Source organism: Corvus cornix, chromosome 21 (genome assembly GCF_000738735.6).
Source record: "Corvus cornix cornix isolate S_Up_H32 chromosome 21, ASM73873v5, whole genome shotgun sequence".
NCBI classification, from domain to species: domain Eukaryota; kingdom Metazoa; phylum Chordata; class Aves; order Passeriformes; family Corvidae; genus Corvus; species Corvus cornix.
The window spans coordinates 2,847,123-2,870,359 of record NC_046350.1 but is presented as its reverse complement, the minus strand read 5'-3'; the positions used below and the strand labels follow the sequence as shown (position 1 = coordinate 2,870,359).

The 23,237-nt window shown below is 48.6% G+C and overlaps 1 protein-coding gene across 5 annotated transcripts in view; it reads left to right on the top strand.

The window, feature by feature from the left end:
• CAMTA1 (calmodulin binding transcription activator 1) overlaps nt 1-23,237 on the top strand; it is a 235,443-nt gene that overhangs the window by 41,892 nt on the left and 170,314 nt on the right. For all 5 annotated transcript variants that reach the window (XM_039563897.1, XM_039563894.1, XM_019289757.3 and 2 more), the window contains one exon: nt 20,211-20,278. In XM_039563897.1, the coding sequence (XP_039419831.1) occupies nt 20,211-20,278 (68 nt within the window). The remainder of the gene's footprint in view (nt 1-20,210; nt 20,279-23,237) is intronic.

Genomic DNA, 23,237 nt, shown 5'->3' with positions numbered 1-23,237 from the left:
CCCGTATTTGGGGATTATGGGTTTAGGAATATGTTGGGGAGAGTGGCAAGGACCACGTCTTGGGACAGTCTGTGGCTGGGAAGGGGTTTGTAACCATGCTATAAGTTCAGTGTTAGTGATTCCTGCCCCAGAGTTCAGAATTGTCCCTGTGTTCTGATGGTGTTACAGGGCTGTTGCTGCTCCAGCAAGGGAGAGCTGAGCAGAGCCGTGCACTTGCCAAGGAAACCGCAAAGCAGGCAGCACCGGGTTTTGTTCTGCACACAAAAGGGGGGGGTTCTGCTCTTCTGTAGCCACTCAGCTTATTTATGATTTAGTTTAATGTAATTTGTTAAAAAAGACGTGTGGCTCCAGGACACACAGACGGCTGGAAAAGTACCATGACAAAGTCAAAACTGAGCAAGGAGTGGAACACACGGTGAATGTGGATAGAAACCGCCTGGGGGCAAGCCCAGGCACCTGTGCCCACTTTGGGGCAGGACCCACAGCCATTTGCCCCTTCAGATGCATTTTATGCCTCAAATTAGAATTGGGACTTTACTAGGTTAAAAGTGCAGCAAGTCCTGGAAGATGGAGAGTGCTGCCAAAGGATTTACCTGCGTGTTTCCCACCAGCCTGTGCTGCCAGAACGGAGACGCTGTTCAGGACTGCTGAAGGCAGACAGGCACCTACATGGAAGGGCTTCATAAACACCACTTCCCTCATTGGAAAGCCAACTGCAGTGATAAAGCTTTGGCTGGGTAAATAAAGTGCTCTGATTTCCAGGCCTGCATTGTAAGTTGTCAAGCTGTAATTGTGTAAGTGCCAGGGTTATAAATAGCGGGTACAGCTGGCAAGCCCCAGCCATGGCACACCGAGGCACCGGTGCTCCGTAGTGAGAATTGGGAGGATTGTTCTTTTTGGGGTTTTGGCTTCTCCCTTCGCACTCCATGCTTTTCCCACCTGGGCTTGCAGGGACTGGTTCCTGCAGCCAGGCCTGGCTATCCTTCCTGGGATAGGGGCCAGCTTGGAGGCAGGAGCATCCTGCGGCACCTGGATTTGTACTTGATCTGTGCATCAACCGGGCCACGTGCAGAAGGCAAGGAGAAGAAAACTGTTGGTAAAATAATAAATCTACTTCAAACTAAAACAGTTCATTACTGCAGCATCAATACACTTAAGGGGCTGGTGCTGCATCACAGGTATGTGAATGCCTATGGAAAATGGTGTCATATGGTGTGTCCCAGCAGTATCTGCAGTGAAGTATTCACTGTTCTCCACAAGATGACTGGGGAGCAGTTTGCATACATCCATGGGGAAACAGAGCTGCTCCTTCACTGTGCACCAGAGGGATGAGTTAGGTTTACAACATAGTAACTTAAATGTTTAATTTTCTGAGTTGTTGTTCTAATTAAATTAATTCGCAATTGTTTTTCTGTTTGCCTTTTTCCTTTGACTTTTTTTCCTCTTTGACCAAAATCTTAATAACCCTAACAAGTCACGGGCACACCAAGATCCTGGGACAGTGCTGGGGGCTGAGGAGAGCAGAGCCAGGGCTGTGTGTGGAGGGTTGCGGTGTGACAGGAAGACGGTGGTGGAAATGTTTGCCTTCCCTGTGGGAGTGGGTTGAAATGCTACATCAGACACGTGTCACCAAAATAATAAAAGTACTATGAAAGCAATCAAGTATGCGTTAGCCACTTGGCGTGTTATAGGTGGCTCCTCCCCGTGCAAGGCCAAGCCGTTCTGAATTCATCCCCCGGGATTTGGCGTTAAAACATGTTCGCTGCCAGCTGACAGAAGAGTCAAGCTCGGATTTATTACCGGCACCTGCAGTAAAAAATGACAGATGATGCGAATGTATTTAATTATCATTCAGCGCCACGTCTCTGCCTGCTCCGGTCGCGGGGCTGCAGCTGGCACACACTTTAACTTAAGTCAGTGTGCTTATCTGGAGAGGGGCCCGGAGGAAGCGGCCGGGGGAGCCGGGAGCTCCTCCGGGGCCCGGCTGAGCGAACGCGGGTCTCGCCACACGCTCGCTCAAACGCGTTGCCCCATCCCCGGCCCTCCCGCAGCTCCGCTCCGCCAGGGAACGCGTTATCCGAGCACAGTGCAGGAATTCCCCGGAGCGCCGGCCCGTGTCTCTGCCTCGCCGGTCCCTGCGATGGGGGGTCCCCGCTGGCATCCCCCGTCCCGGCGTGCGGGCACGTCCGCTCCCACAGCCGTGCGGCTGCCATCCCGCGTCCCAAAGGCCGCTGCGGTTTGCAGCAAGGTCAGGGGAACACGCCGGGACTGCCGCAGCGGCGCCGGGAACGAAGCGCGGCTCCGCGCCGGCGTTCACGTGTGCCGGTGTTACACGGAGCTGCGGTGCTCTGGGCAGCTCTGCTGTGTGTGTGTGTGGTGTGTGCAGTTACATGGACATGCAGGCGTAGAGATACATGCCAGAACATAGATACACACGTGCATGCACAGATAAACACATGCATACACACATACACATGCATACGCAGATACACACGTGCGTGCTTGGCGTGTGGGAGGTGGCCCAGGTGCTGCTGCCCAGCTGCCTCAGCCCCAGGTGCCGCGGCCTCTCCCAGCTGCTGTCAGTGAGCACTGATGAGGCTGCCGGGGGAACTGGGACAAGCCAGGAGCCTGCCCGAGATGCTCTCCCTTTCCTGGGGCAGCCCTGTGGTGCAGAGCCTGGTGTCCCCTCGGCCCTCGGTCCCCTGCCATCACCCCCATGTCCCCCTGGCTGCCAGTGAGTGCTCCTGGTCAGGCAGACCTGTGGGCTGCCACCATCTGGCCCAGTCTTTTGGGGGGAGATGGGGGGAAGGCAATCCGAGGGTGAGCTAGGCAACTCCTGCCTCCTGAGGGATGAGGATTTGGGGTTGTTGAGGGAGGTGTCCTGCTTACCTCCCTGCTTTGTAAGAGAAAAAGCTGCTGTTGGGGTTTTGTTACCACTTGTTTGTTGCCTGTGCTCACCAAACCATGCAGCGAAAAGGGGATTTGGGGAGGATTAAAATATCTGATTCTTGCTGGTTACTGAGCCTTTTGGACATGAGCTCCAGCAGCTTTGTGCTGCATGGAGGAAACAGCAGTCCATGAGGAGAGTTGGTCGAAGGAATTAACTATAAAGGATCAGAAGAATCTAATTTTTTGCAAAGTAAGAGGAAAACTGAAGAATTTTGATCTTGCCAAAATGCTTTTGACATTGGAGTTTTCCTTGTTTTTAATAATGATTAAAAAAAACCCACTTAGTTGAAAGCAAAAAATAGAATCCATCTGGAAGTGAGGGGTTTTCCTCAGTGCCCTGTCACAGGGTGTCCTCACTGCTGTGCAGAACAGGGAGATGTTTGCTTTTGGGGGACACTTCTGGCACGAGTATCTTGCACACCAAAACCCATTTGTTTTGGTGGATGGCGTTTCCCCCAGGGGTTTTGGCCGGAGGAGCTGGGCAGGTGCATAGAGGTGTGCTTGTGGGTGCTGCTCTCTCTTAACCACACCAAACCCCACACTCAGAAGTGGAGCTATCAGCTGGGGATATTTCGGAGCGGGTGGTGAAACGAGGCAGTTTTTAGTATTCATGAAAAATGCTTGTGACAGCCTTACCCCAAGTAATGAGCAGCCACCTGCAGTTCGGAGCAGTGCTTGATAATGCTGTAATTAGATTGGAGATGCAAAAAAGCTCATTAAAATTAAATAACATATTTGTCACTGTTTTAAGAGGTGCAGATTGCCTCGAACCATGCTGGTCTCTTGACCTTGAATATTTTGGAATAGTCCTCGCTGTGGAGCGCATGAAAATAACGTTGGAGCATCCCACGGGCAGGTTCGTGGTGGGGGTTTGAGTGCAGGGTTGCAGGTGCTCACCTGCCCTGGTCACATTGTTTGGCACCTCACCATATGGGGCCATGCTGCCAGCACTGGGATGGCACAGGGGAACACAGGCTTCCAAAGGCATGGGTATCTACCTCTTCAGTTTTTGAAATACAGTAAAATGTGTTTTGAGTCCCCTTCCTCCCTCCTGCCTGAAAAGGAACATGCAGAGTCACGACAGTGTCTATTAGCAAGACTGTAATTTTCCAAAATTAATTTTTAATGACTAATTTGTCTTGTTTTCAGATGTTTTATACAACACCTATTGTTTAAACCCCTTTTGTTTCTCTGCATGTCACCACAGTGGAGGCGGGTGTTGGGTCAGGATCTCCAGCTGGGACATCTACTGCTGACTTGGCTCTGTCCTCGGGAGGGCTGCATCTGCCAAGGAAAGGCAGCTCTGGGGAAGGGCAGAGGTCATCCTTTACAGAAGGGATTTCCCTTTTTCCTGCCCCAAAATGGCACTGCTGTCAAAACACTGTTGCCCTTAGTCCAGCTGTTGAGGCCACATGCTGCTCTTCCCCTCCAGAGATGCTGGCTGGCCAGGGCTTCTCTTGCAAATAGCTTCTATGCACAGAGAAGAGTAAAACAAAAAGGGGGTTTTTCTTCCTCCTCCTCACTCGTCGTGAGTAATTACACGTAGGTGTCTCGGAACGGGAGTGTTTACAGACGCTCTGTATTTTCGGCATGTGGGATTTTCCCACTCTAGCACTTTTGTTGTGAGCAGCAGCAAAAGCTGCACTCAGCCTGGTGCCTGGATCACCATTGGTTTGTTTGGGAACTGGGGAAGAGAAGGGAGTGCGCCTGAACATGGAGTATCCTTGTGGGATCGTGGCCCTTCGGTGCCCACAGGAAGGCAGTTCGTAGCACAACTTCTGGCGCCTTACAGAGAAACTTTTTATCATACATTTTTATCCCGCTTATGAATGATCTTGGAAGGGCTCAGATTTGGGTGGCAGCAGCTTGTGCTGCCTTGCCCTGGGCACACTGCTTGGCTTTGCTTGCTGCCATTCATGTCAATGTTTTCTGTTATATTCCTGGCACCAAATGGGAATTTTCTCAGAGCTTGTTCTGACTAATGTTGATGAAAGGGCAGAAATTCATTATTAGAGTGGAATAGCTGGTGATAGACTGGGGTTCCCAGGTGGATGAGTGAATATCAGCAAATGTCTGTAGTGAAATTTTTTCTGCGGATCCTCGCCTGTGACTGCCCCCGCTCTGGCTGCGTGGGCTGAGCTGCGAATGCGACACAGCCCCGGGAGTTGGGAACAGCACTTGTACACGGCTACCCAGGTCCATGCCAAGGGGCTCCCCACAGCCAGGGCACCCACAGCTTCTCTGGGCAGAGGTGGCTGCACAGGGTCCCCAAAACCAGTGTGAGAACCCGTGATGGGCAGAGAGAGCCTAACCTTAAAAGAATTAAATCAAATAAAGTGTTTTCAAGGCCCAGATTGAGATGGGACCCATCCACCTCTTCCTCTCATCTGGGTACTTGATTATTGGCAGAGTAATCTTTGTTCTTTGTCTGGGGTGAGGTGGTTGGGAGGGAGTGAGCTGTGAGTGAACAGTTTCATCACCAGTAAGTATTTCCACATAAAACAGAATGTGTGATTCCTGTTGTGCTTGGAGCAGAGTGAAGGGCTGTGTCTCGGGCTTCTCATCAGATCCAGGTGGGTCCTCTAGGCTAGTCTTAGGCAACTTCAGAGGAAAAGAACCCCTCAAAAACATTTGGCCTTTGTGGTTATGCTGAGGAGTCTGCTGGCAGAGTAAATCCCGGGTAAACATCCTCAATTTGCTGCCTCCTGAAATGGAGCGGCTTTTAGAGTTTGGAGCCACAATTTGTATTCAAATGAAGGTCATTTGAAAGGTGTAACACAGTAAACAGCCATTATTTCATTTTGATAGTGGTACTAAAATTATAGTGTTGGTTGAATTATTTTAGTATAGGACCATTACCATCTCCCTAAAACACTTAGAGGGGTTTTATATCAGTGCTGCAGTCCTGAAATTAGAGGAAAATTAAAAATCACACGACTGTGGTAGAAAAGTAATTTATTTGCGAGAATGCCTTCATTTTATCATGGAGTCTCTTTCCCTTCTGCTCTGCCAGGAGAGAGATGTACTCCCGACACCCAGACAGGCTCCCAGGGTTCGCCTTGATGAACCAGGAAGGCATCAGCTTCCCACGAGCCAGGGCTGCCATAAGCCACCCCCAAAACTTAATTTAAAATTTTTTTTTTCTTTCTCAGTAAAAGCGGCTGCCATGGTATTGCCTGACTCAGTGCTGTCAGCGTGTTGATATTTCAAACATACTCATGTAGGGGGGTAGGTACACGCTTAAAGTCTCACTGCGTTCATTTTCTTCTAGGAATATATGCAATAGAAGTTGGAGTTAATAGAGTGGCAGTGATTTCCCTCATCGGGGTGGCTGGGTGAGGGTGCCTGGATGGAGCCCGGCAATTATGGCTGCTGTTGGGTGGAAGGGGGGATGCTCAAGGGCTGCGCTGGAGCGGGAGCTGGTGGACGTGAACGAAATCTTAATTGGGAAATTCCCGTAGATTATTACAGCTGCCTTCATTAACATTTTCACACTTGGCTGGTAACAAATGAGGAGAAGGGCTGTGTGTGCCACTGAATTTATAGTGTTCTGAATCTGCTTCGTACCTGGGGTGTGCCTTTGAGCAGAAGGGATCCTAGCTTTTTGTGGAGAGGTGTTCTGTGAGGATTTCTGTGAAAATCTTTACTAGTAAGGAGCTGGTTTTCAGTAAAAGGAACGAATACCATGCAAATAAAATTCCTACCTGCATCTCTGGCAAAGTTCAGTTTGGATTTGGATCTGGTTTTTGTGGGGTTTTTGATCCGTTTGTGCTTAAACTCCGGGGTTTATTAGTTGCACAAGGAGGATATCAAGTATACGTCCACTGTAAAAGAGCATAAACTCCTAGGCACTGTAAGTTGAGCTGCTTTAACAGTACCACAATTGACATAAACGAAGCATCAGCCATGAAAGATGTTGGCCATGGAAGGCCACCACATCATGTTGAAGGAAAAGGACATGCCTTGTGTCCCTTCCCCAGCCTCAGCAGGCCCTGGCTTGCTCCTGCTCACACTTCACTGCTGGAGCATGCGATGTTGGCAGTGTCGAAATACATCTTCATTATGAAATCACAGGGTGCTCACACACTGGGCAACGTTGGGGTGGATGGTCCCATCCTGGGGTGAAGGCTGCTCTCACAGAGGAGCTTCTTGGCAGCTCCTTCAAATTGAGGGGAAAACCTACAGCTGGATTAGGATGCCCTCGGAGATGAGCGTAGCAACCTGTTCCATATTTATTACGGGCAACAATTTGACTAAGGGAGAATTTAGATTAATAACATTCAGCCCAGAGAAGTAATTTCCTTTGAGAAAGCGATTTACATGCACTCTGCCAAAAAGAGCCGTCACCGTGTGCTCTCCCTGTGTCAGCTCCAATAATGAAGTTGGAAATAACATGGGAGGTTAATAGGTCCTACTTATCTCCTTAGCGCCGCAAAGGAAGATTTACAGTGCGGAGCCTGGTTTGCATATTCCCGTTGGAAATGGAACGGTTTTTCCCAGCCGAGATTGATGAGACATTGCAGGGTGTCTGCTCAGCTGAGGCTGTAAACCTCCGTCCCAGGGACACGCTTCTGCCAGAGGGAGCTGCCTTTCCCGGGTCACTGGCCAGGGACTGACTTAGATACTGGAGCCACCATTCCAGTGATAATTATTTTTATCCATCTGTCTCCTCTAAGCCTGGAAGTTTGTATAGACGTGGCTGCCACACCGTGTTAGGAGCTGGATTGAAGCCCAGTGGGTTTTCCCTGGGAGCTGCCCATGGCGTGCGAAAGGGAAAGTCATCTGGAGACGTGGTGGGAGGCGGTGCCATGGAGGGTGGTGGAGGATGCCTGTGTTACTCCTCAGCTGCCTGTGTGATGCCAGTCTTCTGGGCATGTGTTGGGGTATGTTGTGTACTGCCCTCGCCCCAAGGAGGGGGGGTCTGTGTGCTGGGCCATGGGGCTGGGAACTGCTGGAATGTGCTGGGGGGTTAATTGGGACCTGCTCCCCTAACTGGAACTGGTGATGACCTTGCTGCCATGGGTGAGGACGCTGCTGCCTGGGCTGTTGGTGAGGCTGGAAGCAGCTGGAGCCGCCTGTAGTGGCCCTTTCCCCCTTGTCTGGCTGGCCCGGGGATGGTGGGGACTGGGGATGGCGGGAGCCAGAGCCCTGTCACTTCACATTACTCGTACGAAATCCCGGAGGACCCGTGGCACGTTATGGGCTATTGCAGGAGCTGTTTTCCCTGCAAACAGTGGAGCTCTCTGACTGGGCTCAGAGTAAGGAAAATCCCCAAATTCTGTGGCTGCTTTCCTCTCCCCCAGCTCCTCCCACTGACTTTTGGGAAAGAGCTCTGTGGCTGTTCCTCTCTCCCAGGAGGATTGTGTTTAGGTCTTCCTAGGTTGTTGGACTCTTCCAAACTGGGAATAAACCAAACTTTTAAAAATAAACCAAAATTCATTCCCTCTGGATTAAGTCACACAGTGCCTGAAACCTGCTTAGGAGTGGGACTCTGAGAGGGAAGGAATTGTTAATAAATGTTCTGTCTGCACAAACTGTAAAATATTCATTTCAGTCAGTTATTTCACGTTACTGAGCAAGTGCAAGAAGAATGAACTTTCTGAACAGCTTAAGGTACAATTCAGTAATAACCGGAGCCATTTAATGAATGAAATATTTAACATAATTTGCATACATTAAGCGATGGGATGACGTTTTTCTACTTCTGTGTACTCTTTGTGTATCTGGAACAGCGCAGCCTTTCCTCTTCACCTGTGCTCCAGGGTAGGCACTGAGGCAATGGCATTTTTCCTCCCCATTTGGAGCCAAGCAAACAGGAGCCACACCAGCTGAAGGCAAGGGCATGTGCAGGCACAGCCGAAGTGTTTTCAGCTTGGCAGCATGGGTCGGGTGAGCGTCGCTTCTGCTGCCATTTCTGCTCTTGATGCGCCCAGTCCCACAAAACACGATTTGTTTCCTTTTTCTTTTTTCTTTTTTTTTTTTAATCAAATAGTATTTTAAGTGCAGACAAGAAGCTGTCTGCACATGCCAGAGACTCCTCTTGGCAGCACGATGCGCAGGGCCTGGGAGCTGCCCTGTTCCGAAATACTCCCAGAGTATAGCTGGGACTGGCACAAAGCCCATCCCTGGGATGGGCCTGCCAGGCTGTCCCTTGTGGCATGCTGGTGTCTGGATGCCATCCCTGTACGCCCAGCACGTTCAGCACTGCTGGCCCCTCCAGAGTTGTGGCTGGGCTGCTCTCGGGGAGGCTGAGCCTGCCTGTGGTGTCCTCGAGAGAGGCATCCCTGAGCTGGCACTGATCGGATGGTTGCTGGGTAAATCAGGGCCAAGTAAGGCAGTGAAAGCCTCAGGAATGGGAAATAAGGGGGGAACCTTGGTGCTTTCTCCCTTAGAAACAGAGAGAGCTGAAATGAAACAGGTGTTGGGTGACCAGCACTTCATTCTCAGCAGGTTGCCGTGGGAGGAGGTAGCTGCTAATTTCCATGTGACCTGAAACTGCAGTTCATAATCCAAACAGTGGCAGTGCTGGATTCTCAATTATACCCAATTAAGGTGTGACTTCATTAGTGTTCCCTAACTTTAGTGCACTTTAATTCATTAAACTCTTTTTCTTCTGTTCTGTAAGTGGTCGCCCTTCAGGAAACTGTAGAGGGAGATGAAGTGTCCCAAGGAGTGCGTGTTTGAGTATCTGTATATAGATTTATAGATTTACAGATGTATAGGTCTTTCTGTATCCTGTGGGTGGGGTTTGGGTGGTTGCCCAGAGTTGCAGCCCTGGGGAGCACAGAGGGGATCTGGGGTGACTGGTGTGGCTCACAGTGATGCAGGTACATCCAAGGTGTCCCATCGTGCTGTGCCCTGATGCCCTGATGCCCTGATGCCCTCACTTACCCAGTGGTGATGCCATTAATACTGACCCTCACAGGTTGGATGAATAATGCATCTTGCTCTTCCAGTCCCCATTACTTTGTGGTTTTTGCATCCCACGCATTCTGTGTTGTGTCAATCATTTGCCCAGTTTGCAGTTTGTTCAGGGCTCTGGGCTGGTTTTCCAGCCTGTCTGAGCCTCACTCGGAAATGCCTTCTGTCATGTTCAAGTGGCACCTTCACACTGCTCGCTTCCAGGTCATTGGTAAATATGAAGCAATAAAGGAAATATAAAAGGAGTTCGACCAGGAATCCCCATCTGTCTGGGGCTGCAAAGCTCCTGGATGTCAAAATTGCCTCTCCAGAACTTTAAAGGCTTAAAACCAGAGAAGAGCAGAGTAATTCTGAAACACATCCCTTTCTTTGATCTGCAGGATTTTAATTATTTTAGAGGTATATATTTTTAAACTAATATGAAATTATCCCACTCCTGGGGATGTGAAGCACAGCCTGGCACAAGTGTTCAGGGTCCCCTTTCAGCAGCTGGATTTGGGCTGCCTGAGCAGAGGGAGGGCTGTTTTCATCCTGCTGTCAATGTGCCTTGACAGAGCGTTAAAGTCAATATTACCCCAAAAATGTTCTGCTTTCATAACAGGCAATTTTGTTGGTGTTGAAAATGCTTTGTTTGATTTCGGGAGCCATTCATTACAGGATCAGGGCTTCAAAGTGAAGCCAATTAGTTATAGAGCTGTTTTTAAAAAGCTTTTTCCAAACACCAGCTTGAAGGTTAGAATGTGGTGAATGGGGAGCCTATGCTGGGGCGGCCCCACTGTGGTGTCAGGTACCACTGGGGCCACATCCCCCTCGCTGAGGCCAGGTCCTGGCGGGAGCGGAAAGCTGCAGCCACGCTACGTGTGGTGGCTCGCCCCCTTTCCTATATTTAGTAAGAAATGCATCAGCATCCCTTTTACTCCCTGAATTCCCTCTGGGAATGGAGCTGGTAAATAGCTGTCTCACTAAAAATAACATCTGCAGCAGCCACTAGCAGCCACGTTCCCTTCCCTTCCCTGGCTGAGCACAGAGCCAAAGGGCTCCCGCCCTGGGAGCAGATGTTGGGATTTATGATTATTTAAAAAAAACAACCAAAAATCAACCACTTAGAAATATAAAGAGCATGAAATTGCCTGTGATGCTTAACCTTTGGAAAGCAGCATCCATGCTCTCTGTCGGCTCTTTTCTGTGAGAAAGGACACAGCAGCCCCAGCACAGCCTGTAGCAATGTTCCATGTTGCTGGCAGTCCAGAGGTCACAGGAGTGACATGGCATTGGCTCTGCCTTTCACCAGCCTTCTGGTCAACCCCTTTCCAAGGAGAAATGCAGGGAATCCCGGACAGTTTGGGCAGTTTGCTGGCCTGGCACTGCTCAGAATGGGAAATGGCTTTTTCACACAAGCAACATCCTTTTTTCTGGTCATTTTTTTTCCCTTGTCCTTTTTTTTAAAATGTATTTTCTCAAAAGCAAGGATTAACTAAACTTTCAGAAGTCTGAAAATAACTCACAAAGAATTTACAGTTCCCTCATGCTGCTCTGTTTTTATGGTTGTTTCCTTTCAGTGCCAACACATATGATAATTCCAGGTCAGAGGGGCAGTTTCCACAGATGGGAGCCAGCTGGCAACTGCCAACCACTCTGAGGGCAGATCTGCTGTGCCCCCCAGGCCACAGGCCCTGGTTAATTGTCATGGCTGGATCCTGATGTGGGGCAGAAATATTTCCCCTTTCATGCCCCCATGGAAGAGAGGATGGTTTGATGACAGCTGTGAGCGTCATGAGTTCACTGGAGCTGATCAGCACTTGGGAGCTGCCTCCAGAAACTGGGCTTGTTCCCGATTTTGTGAAGAATCCATCAAAGTGACCCTGAGATCAGCTCATTTGGTCAAAGCATGCTGTGAATAATGCCAGGCTCACAGGCTCAATCCCCAGTGGGTCATACAGTTATGAATTTGATTTGATGATCCTTGTGGGTCTCTTCCGACTCAGAATATTCTGTGACTCTGAATTTACCAGGGAAGATTTGGGGAGGAAAACCCCCCCCAAAAAAACCCTCACCAAAACCAACCAATCCAGCAGCAGCAGCCAGGAGCTGGGAACATCAGAACGACTGGCTTGGGCCTGAGCTGGGCCTGGGACAGAACCACTCTCTGAGGTGTCAGAGTCATCTCCCGCAGAACAGTGCAGAGCGTCCTGGCTTTCAGAAGCTCTATGGCTTCTGAATAATGAACAATTAATTATATAAATAGCTGAATAATGCTTTTTCTGGCTGCTTCTGCTTGTTTACTCTTGTATTTGATATTGGTCCTTCCATTTAGATTTTTTATTTCAGTGGAGCAGCATGAGGTTAGGGACTCCTGTACAGGTCAGGCAATGTGCCTCCAGGAAAGACAGCCAGAAGCCATGAGCCTCTCATAGGCTGTGGTTCTTTTGGCATCTTGAATGCTTAAAACCTCTTCGTGAATTGTACTGGTGCTGCACAGGTTCATTCCAAACACTGAGTTTTCATCAGCCTGGCCATGCTTGGGTACAGGGCTGTGCTGTGCGGCTCAAGGCTCTGCCATGTTCTCTGTTCACGAATGCAAAACATGAACAATTCTTATAGGAATGATGATAATGAGTAGCATTGGTAAATTTTTTTAATGCTAAATGTTGTTTGCACAATGATACAGGACACTTGTGTGGTATTGACAGAGCTGGGAGAGCCTTCAGTGTAAACAATGGAAAACGAATAAACCCGTTCAGTAATGACTTCAGGTGCAGCAGCTCCTCTGTTCAACTGGATCTTCAGGAAAAGAGATTCTTGTGCTTGGGCCGAAGTGCAATTGATGGAGCATGGAAGCAGCAGCATCCAGGACGGACTCCCTTTTGCACTAATTAAGATGTGAGACTGAGGTGGTGGCATGATAGCAGAGCATTGGTCGAACCAGTAAAAATGTCCTAGGCCCTGCTGTTCCTGGATTCCCCTGCTATTCCCAGATTTCTGTGCTTTGTGGCTCTCAGTCTGACCAGCAGCATCATTTGAATGTAGCTTTTATCATGATTGAATATGTATCTTTTAAGAAGGATTTTAATTCTGTTTGAAATAAGAAAATGCCATAAATCAGCAATAGAATATTTTAACATTTACAGTTTTAAATGAATTCCTGGTGAGAGTCTCTTAAGCCAGATTTATATCTGACTCTGCATTGAGCTGTTGTTATGCAGGAGTGAAAAACTCTGACAGAATTAGGCATAATGCAAAAACATGCTGAAAAGACAGTTCTGCAGGACTGTGGCACATAATAATGTCAGGGCATATGGGAGTGAGGAATATGCATGAAGGGGCAATTTCTAGGGATATTTCCCTTTTAATGATCGTTGTGTTGGAAGGGCTTTGGAAGGGCTTGCTGCTGTCTCCGTGCAAGAGAAAGGGAATGGAGCAGGCACTGGTGGTGTTCTCACCTCGTTGGGCCCAGCTGCCCCGCTGCCGAGATCGGGGCTGGTGTGTCCCCCTCCAGCGGGAGGGATCGGCCAGGCTGTGGGGAGGTCACGGCATGGGCAGCTTCACAGGGGATCTGCTCCATTCCCCATCTTGCAGTTGGACTTTGCCACTTGGAGGAGAGCTGCAGAAAATTCCATGTTCCTCTTGGTTTCTGTGGGAGTTGAGAGCAGGGCAGCATCTCTGGTGGCGCATGCCCACTCTGGAGCAGGGGAATGTGCTTCGGCATCTTCAAGCCACATGAGTGTTTGAATTGTGTAAAATAATTGAGGTTTTTGCTATTATGCTGTAATTAATGCATTGTAAACACAGGGGTCTTAGTGAATTTTTTTTTTTCCCCACTGCATATTTGCCTTTTTCAGGCTGCAGAGGACAAGTGAACTGAACCAGCAGTGCCAGCAGGATGCCAGTGTTCATGGTTCTTTAAATCACAGGGTTTAGTCCAAGGTCATTTCAAAGAAAAAAAAAAAATCACATAATGACCTATGGGTGTTTTCCAGTAACTCAAGATTGGGCATTATTTGTTACTGCTCTGTTTTACTAACTGTCCCTCAGTGTGGGGCCTAAATGGAAGATAAAATCCATCCTAATCCTATTAGGCGCAGACTGATGCGAGGGCTGACTTTGCTCTTACTTGTGACTGAGTGTTTCAGGGCAGCCATGGCTAGGGGGGGTTGTGCCCAAGTGTGCTCTTGCTGTTCTAAAGACCCACTGCGTGTCTCAGTTTGCTCTTGTCTGTGTGTTTGGCAGGTGAAGGAGCTGAGCAGATCTCATTCAGCTCCGGTGCCTGTTAGTCACTACTTGTGCTCTTGATTGGGGTTTTTTTCCTTCTCCTTTTCATGTGTTCTAGAGCAAATTATTTCATGTCCAAATCTAGTTTTTTCATACCAGGTTTAACCCTGAAAATAAAGTGTTTGAGTTGGCCATTTGCTACTTTTCTTTTTTTCCCTTTGTTTACTTTTCCCCCTTTCTTCTGCCCCTCTCTGTAAGTTTGCAGCTGTTTTTTTGTTGAGCCCAGGCTGCCATGGGTTTCACCCTTGCGCTTCTTTAACCCCAGGAGTGTGTCTGAGCTGCTCCAGCCCTGGAATCTGAGGACAGACAGCTCTCCTGACGGTGCTGGGTGCGCGAGGCCCCAGCAGTGCTGCGGAACACTGTCGCAGTCAAGTGACTTGATCAACCATCACAGCTCAGGATTCCTAAATGTCACCCTATAATATCTAATTAAGGTTGCAGTTTGAAGGCATCATGTACTTTAATTGAAAACTGTAGAGTAATCTATTCCCTTTTTTTCCTGTTAAATTAATAGTGTGGACCTTTAGCAGATGGTTGGTGAGACACCATTATTAATGAAAACATCCCCCCTCCTGCGATCCCGCCGCTTACTGCCATGCAGGGAACCAAGGCGAGCATCTCCCAAACCGCAGGCATTTCCCACTCGGTGGCTTTAGTGTCCTGTGGCATCAGACAGTGCTGCCAGGGCTGCCCTCAGGCCTTTTCCTCTAGAGATGAGCTCAGCCAGGCTGGCTGGGCAAGAGGGACAGCAACAGCCAGTGGGCTGTGGGCTGTCTCCTGCTCTCTGCAAACCAAGGGAAGGCAACGTTTTGGGCCCCAAAATGGTGGGTTTTTCATCCATTAGGGTAACAGACCAGGGGTCTGGCTTAAGCTAGTCTGTGGGATTTTCACAGGTATGAATAAATGCCTCTTCACTTGGCAGGAAATTCATGGCATGAGTTGGAAAACCAAATCCATGCAAGTCTGTCCTGACACGTGCTCTGGCTGGGCAGCCCTGGGCAACCTCTGACCCCCAGTCACAGCTTGTGCTGCTGATGCAGATTGTCAGCAAAACAGCAGAAATATTTGAGCTTTATCCCCTTCTCAGCCTCAGCATAGTCAGATCAATGTTTCTGCTTTGAGAAGTTGTGGACAGGTAACGCCTCAAGACCAAACCAAGTCCTGCCTGCAATGGCAGTGAAACATTTTGGTGTAGGAGTGTTTTGTCGCTGACAGGTGTTGTCAGCCCACAGTCACCTTCCTGTCCCTGCTGGACACTTGCGGGCTTGCTTTGCCCTTCTCCTGCTCCTTGTTTCACCCAGCTCATGAGCAGTATCCCTCTGATAGTGTTGCTGGTTTAGGCCAAACAACTGGACAAATGCAATGGGATTGGGATTTTTGTTTCCGTGATGCCGAACAAGGTGGTGTGAGCCCGCTCTGTGTGGTGTTTGGAGCAGTTTGTAGTTGCGATATTCAGGATATTAATGGCTTTGAGAGCAGGGATGGGTAGAAAATGAAAATGGCTCAATCCCAGCTGAGAAGATGGTCCATAGTCAACATGCATTTTGATTTTCATTTCAGAGCAGAAGGATGATAAGGAAGTGATGGGCTGGAATTTGTCTTTATAGCAGAGAGGATGTGGTGAATTCCTAAGAGAATAAACGTGCTTGCTTAAGAGATCGCAGCTTTATTAGCTCTGTGGTCTAAATCTAGGGATGAGTACAAACTCTTCTGCTTTCTCCTAACTCATGCATAGATTCAGGCTTATTAATTCGGGTGTGTATAATTCATACGAAGTAATAACTTGAAATTCAGACTGGTTTTTTTTTAAATGAATTACATGTTGCTTTGAGACCAGATGGTGACCAGAGATGCTTGACCCAGGGAATCCTTCAATCCTTCTCCCTTGCAGTTTCTCTTTTTCTATTGAGAGGTCAGGTGGGAATTGTTGATAACCTTGTGATGATGCAGGATGACCTGGAGGGGGTTGATCTGGGAGGAAGGAGCTAGCGCTCAATCTGTGGCTTTAGGGAACCCATTGATTGTCAGTTTCGGAGTTTTTTATTACTTAATCTTTTTCTTCCAAAAAAATGTGTGTGTTCACTGCAAACACTTCAGCTCAGAGCAGAGCTGGCAGCTTTCCTGTGTGCACGATGGGTCATGGGCCTCTCTGACACCACCGGTGTCGGATCCCTGCCCGTCGGTCTGTTCTGTGCTTTGTGGCCATGTCCTCTCCAGCTCCTGTGCACGAAGACGAGCAGCTTTGCAGCAGCTGCTGGGCAGCACTGAGTGCTCTGAGTGAGCTTCTTCTGCCCTGCTGTCCCTGTCCCTGCACCACTGGCTGCGGTGCTGCCACTCGTCCTCACCGTGGCAGCTGGGACATGGCGGGTGAGATCAGGTCGCCCATGTGCCACAGCTCTGGGCCGTTAACGTGCTGACATTAAATATTGAAGTGTCTGAGGAGCTGCAGTCACGTAGCATTGGGTGGGGAGCGTGTGGTGGCTCTGCCATGGTGCCTGAGCTGGGAACAGCAGGCTGAGCGGTGCCACAACTGGCATGAGGCTGAGGGAGCAATGGGAACATCCTTGGTGGCAGTTGTCTGGAGACGGTGGAGCTGCGTGTGTCCTGTCTCACGCAGCTTGCTGGGCTTCCCAGCTGGTGGCTCCCTGGTGCCAAACAAACAGGGAAGTGCCAAATAAAAATAAATGCGCACTTAGATAAAATGCTTTCAGCCCGAGCAACCAAGTCTAAACTAAACCGCAGAATTATCTGACCAAGTTTAGGATAAAGCATAACTTGAGTGATTTGAATGTTCAGTAATCTCACTGCTTTATGGGTGATTCCCTGAGCTGGTCAGTCAAGCCTGTTTTTCTCAGCAGTGTCCTGTGGGTGTTTGGCTCAGTCCTGCAGGCGCTGTCGGGATTGGCCGACACACTCAGAAGTGGAGCTGGATCCACACAGCTTTCAGTGGTTCACCCTTTCCCAGCAGTGCTTGCTCATTTTATGCTGACGCTAATTTCAAAGCTGGGATAGAGGGGATGTGGGTCTGGGTGGGACATCCTGGTTCAGGGGCTGCTTCCCATGGTGTGTGGTGCCCTTGCCCATGGAGATTAACTTGGGTGGCCTTGGGGTCCACCTAGTGCCACCTGGCCTGAGTGGTGCTGCGGGAGGACAGAGCGTTTGTGTTGCATGCACGCATCCCTTGATTTCTGTCACTTGCTGTGCAATCACAGAGGAGTCAGGACCAGCCAGGGTTTCAGAGCCGGCTCTGTCTCATCTGACCTTGCTGGTGCCATGCTGCCTTTTGTTTGTAGTCTTGGGCAAGAAGCAATGGGAAAAGGGTTTGATAGGAGACAAAAGCAAACAATAGCCTTGCTCCAAAGAGACGATGAATGGGATGTAATTGGATTTTTTTGTGAGGACATTGATTTGACCCTGTGAGACACAGAAAGAATCATTAGGGGAATTAACACGCATTAAAATGCAGGGTTTTATCAGAGGGCTTTTATTGTGCCATAGTTTTGTTTTTAATTATTTAATGACTTTGTGTCTTCTGGTGATAAATCTATTTCTTCCCTGTTTTTTCAAACGGAAAAAGGGTGTTGGTGTGACAGCAGGGTGCTCAACCCATGCAGCTGCTGAGCCCCAGCCCTTCGTCAGCAGCCCTGCCCGTGCCCCACCATGCTGGCAGGGAGCCACTGGGCAGAGGCATCTCCTGGAAACTTCTGATCAACCACCAGTGCTGAGCTGAGCACTTTCCTCTGCACAGCTTACACAAAGTTGTAGTTACAGAAAGCAGAACATACAAGGAATGGGGTTTAAGTGGGTTTGGCAGCAGAGAAGCACGTCCTCCTTCCCCAGTGTGTATCTGTGGCACTGACTGGCAGCTTGGCCTTTCCTCTGCCCAAACGTGAGCAGGCTGGGCCAGGCCAGCAGCGTGGAAACCCATGTTCTGCCTCACGTGGGAGCCTCTCGTTGCTGCAGCTCCTCCAGTTGGTGACGGTTTGGGATTAGGATTTCCCATGTGCCTGGCATGGGCCATCAGGAAGGAACAGAGTGAATGAGCCGTGGGTAACGCTGAGTTCCTTCACATGAAATGCTTTGGGTTTCTGTGCCATAGCAATGTATTTGTTCAGCCACAAAAGTTAAACATGGCTTATTTCTCCTTACAGCAGTTGATTTTTAGTAGGAATAGGCAAAATCCCAGACTAATCTGAATCCCCCAAACTGTCTCGGCATTGAAGGGGTTGGTTTCTGTAAATGCCTGCTTGCCTGGTGCTGGGGAGGATGTGCAGGGAGCTCTCGAGTGTTCCTCAGTCTCTCTAGAGCTCATCTTGCTGTACAGCATGAGGTGAAACTGGTTCGTAGCATAGTGAGCTGAGGACACATAATGTGGGATGGGTTGGGAATAGAGCTCTGCTGATTGCAGCACTTTTGGTGGAATTACTGCACTGGCTTTAAAATACCCCAGAGATATTTTTTCATATTTTCTGAAGAATTTTAGTTACAGAGTTCTTTGGTGGTTTTGGCCTGTTGGGAATCTGGGGTTAGACCTTTTTGGCCATGCAGCGTCCAGATTTCAGCACTTGGATCTGATTCAGCTGCAGCTGCTATGAAAGTATGAGGATTGGGAAAGGTCATCAATGTCGGTGGTGGAGGTCTGCATTGGCTTACTTTGATACTGAATTTTATTCAGCCATTAGCCATTAGCCAGAAATTAAAAAGAGGAGTGTTTGGAGCTTTGTGCCACTGCTTCATCATCTGCTTGTATGGGGATCCCTTAAACCTGCAGAGACTGGCTTGGGAAACAAGGGGTGCATCGATGGATTCCAGGAGAATTTATTTGCAGTGTAAACATGTTGGTCAGGAGTCATTAATATGACATTCACACAGCTCTAATAAAGTACATAACACAGAGATCTGGCACCGCCGCAATGCCCAGAGGACATTAAGTATGAGTCTTAAAACCAAGAGTATTGGAAACAAGATATTTTTACGTCTCGTTTGGGAGTAATATAATTGCATTTTGTGGCTCTAGCAGATGCTTGGGCCAGCTGGTTGGAGAGCATTGTGGGGGTTTTTAGCTTTGGTACTGTAAGCGACAGCCCTTATATAGAGCTAGCTAAAAAAAAAATAATAAAAATCCTTCTCCTGGTGGAAAGCCCTGGTGCTGGCGTGTGTTCTGCTCTTGGGAGGTACAGCCTGGGGACACTTCTGCTGCGGTGGCTGTGGAGATGATACTGCACCTGGTTTGGGGGTCTGATTTGAGGCATTTGTACATTGAAGGCAGCTTCACTGACCTCACTTGTGCAGCTTTTGTTATTCAGGTCCCTCTGAGAGGGCCGGGAGGCAATTTCTGGAAGACAACCATCAACCCCCTACATTTTTCTGAGTATATCGGAGGGGCTTATTTTCAGCACAGTCGCAGGAATCTGTGGCCATCTCTAGATGTCGGGACACTGCTGGTATGGTGACAGTTGCCACCTTGCGACCACCCCGGGTTTGTACCCAGGAAACGGATGAAGGTCTGTCCCGCGTTCCTCAGGCCTGTTTACAGGCGCTGTCGTGAATTATCTCGCCGGCGCCGATAATTTCCTGCAAACAAATCAGTTCTGATCTGGAAGTAATCGCCCGTATCATTCCTGCAAGTGGGAGCAATGACTTACGTTGATGTCACCCGCTGGCTTTTTATGGCAACGATTAATAATTCAGTAATTCTCTCTGCAGTGATGCTGTTCTATTTATAAATATTTCATTTAGCTCCCCGTGTCCATATTGTCGCTACCCTCCCCTTTGCTTCCTGACGTCACGCCGGGCTTGCGGTGATGCCGTGGTCACCACAGTTACCAGCAAATTCTCTGTGCTGGAAAATGTTAATGCCTTTCCTCATTTGCAACTCTTCATTGTCCTGTTTAAGCCTGGCCTTGGTGGCGTGGATGTGAACATTTACCGAGCGCGCTCTGTCAGTCAAAACCTGATTTCAGCTGCAGCCTGGCCCGGGGTAGGCGGCTCCGTGTCTCTGTTATAAAACTTTCCAGTTCCCAACACAGCCATGCAAGTAACTCTGTTTTCTTTCTGCATTTCTCTTTCAGGAAATTGCAGCTTATTTAATAACGTTTGAAAAGCATGAGGAGTGGCTAACAACCTCCCCCAAAACCAGGTAATGTTCTCCTGCTCAGCACATTGACTCTCTCGCGCTGATGACTTGACTCACTGATCAATGCCTTGACCACCAAGTGGAAACTCCCAGTCATGTTTGATGGCTTGTGACACCAAACTCTCATTAATTGCCTTAATGAGCATTTTATTGAATGAAATCAGATTGATTAAAAATGGAACAGCTACAGTCTTGGCAGGTTAAAGTTTTAACCCGATTGCTCAGGATTTAATTGTATCCGTTCAGATGAGCGGATCTGAAGCCTCTGAGCAAGGTCGCGGGCTGTTTATCTTGACAGAGCTCCCTTGCCTCTAACTTTAAATAAATAAAAAAGCACCAGCCCCACCATGTGCTGCCTGTTCACAGGCAGGAATGGGGATTGTTTGTGTTCTGGTGTTTCCCTTGGTGGGGTTAAGTGTTTGATGGTGAGGAGGTCCCAAAAAGCTGCATTAACAGACATGTTTGCAGTTTATTATTCAGTAAATGTCATGTCTTCTTCGTGCTGCCATAAATGTTTAACTTCTCGCTCCCCTGGGAACCCAGACGTGGAGTTTTGGCTGTGGATGTTTTCCTGCTGTTTCAGCTATGTTCTGGCTCCATACTAACGCAGAGAACGACTCTTGCTTTCTGGTCTTGCTGGGCTTTTGCTGTTTTTCTTTTTCCCAATCCACCCCTTTCCTATTGCAGAGGGCTGGGTCATTGGAGGGAGCCTGCTGGGACCCAGGTGAGAGAAAAGCTTATTCTGGCATCCTGCATCCCAGCACCATCCATTGCAGGGGCCAGTGCCGCAGGTGCCCGGAGCAGCGTGCTCCACGTTTGGCATCACCTCCTGCTGCCATGAGCAGGGACAGAGGTCACAGTGGGACACAGGGAGCGGTGCCATCCTAACAAACAGCACAGATTGATTCCAGGTGTTCCACAGCACCCAGCTGAGGAGAGGATGGACGTGGAGGCCTTCTCTGCACCTCTGCAGTGCAGCTGCAGGTGGGGCGCACAGAGGAACTGCTTTCCATGAAACATGGGGAAAAAAGAGCTGTGTTGTTTTACTTCTTGGGTTTTTTTCCTCCCAGACTGTATATTTTTGTGACATCTGTAAGTAGTGCATTTGCTTGTCGTATTAAAATGTGTAGCACCGGGGAAGGAGATGTGGCAAAGCCAATTGCTTTCTCAGTGGTTCTCCAAGACCTGGAGCTGCCACTCCAGGTGGTGGAAGGGCCCTGAATGGATCTTTCCTGCCGGTGGCAGCTGTGAGGCTCTCCTTGGCTGCAGAACAGCAGGTAATTCAGTTAATAATAGGGAAGTTCTTTTCTGGGTTGGTAATCTCAGTTTCAGAATTAATTCAAAACAATTTCTGGCTGAGCCTTTGCCAGAGAAGCCTTTTAAGGGGTCAGAAAACACATTAACTAGTCTGGCGCTGCATCGTATCATTAAAGATACGAGATTATAAATGTTTTTGTAGCACCATCTTATGATCTTAAGAGTTTGGTTTGCTAAAGGCAATGCATGAAAACAATTTTCTGATTAACATATCCTTACCTTCCTCTTGTGTGTTTACACTTGGAAGAAAGAATGTCCCAGGAGAAGGAAAGTTGTGACAGGAGTTCAAGGTCCTTCTGAAATTGTTGAGTTAGTTTTCTATTTTTTTTTTTTTTAATATAAAAATTAATTGGAAGAGTTAAATGCTGAGTTGCTACAATCAGGGCTCCTGGTATTACAGAATTAATGACATCGATTTGGCACTGAACTGGAACACTCCCCGTTCTTTGTTTGCTGCTGTGAGTGCTACTAATTTCATCTCACAAAATTAATAAAAATTAATTGCACCACTGACACACACGGAGTTTCCTAATACGATGATGTATAGTGTGCTCTGAGGAGCCACTGCTGGATGGATGCCGTGGGGGCTCCGGGCACGGCTGGACGGTGCCCGTGGGAGCTGGTGCTGCTGCAGCTGTCGGCAGAGGGTTGATATTGGTGACGGGGTTTTGGTGCTGCCCAGCTCAGCCACCGTCGAAGGAACTGCTGCAGATGGTCAGGCCAGGCTGGGCTGTGATGCCTCCTCACAGGTCACTGAGCTGAGGCAGAGGGTGGCAATGAGGGACAAGCTGGTTTAGAGCTGGTTTAGAGCCAAGCTTGCTGTTCTGAATGTTTTCATCTCTTTCCTGAACAGAGGTTCCCATGTTTACAGCGCAGTTGGGTATTGCTTTAGTCGTGGACATAGAGGGGGAGCCTTCTTGCCATTGTGGTGGCCTTGAAGGAGCTATGACAAACCATTGGAAAGTCCCTAAAATCACTTTTTTATGAAACTTCTTGTTGAATGACTCCAGTTGATTGAATACGCTGATATAAATGTACTGGAGCATTATTACAATAGTCTTTTGAGCACTCCAGTTGATCAACATAAATTAGTGAGTACACCTTGCAAGCATCGACCTTGAGGCTCCCTTGGAATGGTGTTTGGTTACTTGATGATGTGCTGGGTAATCCGCAGCGGGTGTTCCGTCAGCGGGGCGGGGGAAGCGTTCTGCTAATGCAGCAGGGCCAAGTGTCTGACATTTCCAAGTTTAAATGCAAATCACGATGACAAAAAAAAAATTACTTGACATTTATATATCAAGTAGAACTTAATTATTATTTATTTTGGAATTTCAATGACAAAGTTAATTTTCTGAGTCCAGAAACATCCTGCCAGAGGAAGATGCGTTGCTTCTCTGTTTCCAGGTGCCTTCTGTCATTAGCATTTGCACAGTATTTTAACAATATTCTTGAGTGATCCGAGGTGGCTTCACTACTTCACAAGTGGGCCTCAGGCAATGGAAAAGCCTTGGCTGTGCCCAGAAGCTGCAAGGTCAGTTTTCCAGATGAGAATGTGGTTCAGCTGTGTTCCTGCTCCTTCCTGCTTCATGTCTTGGAAAGAACACGAGGGGATTGCTGGGGGACCAGCCCTGCTCCATGGCGAGAG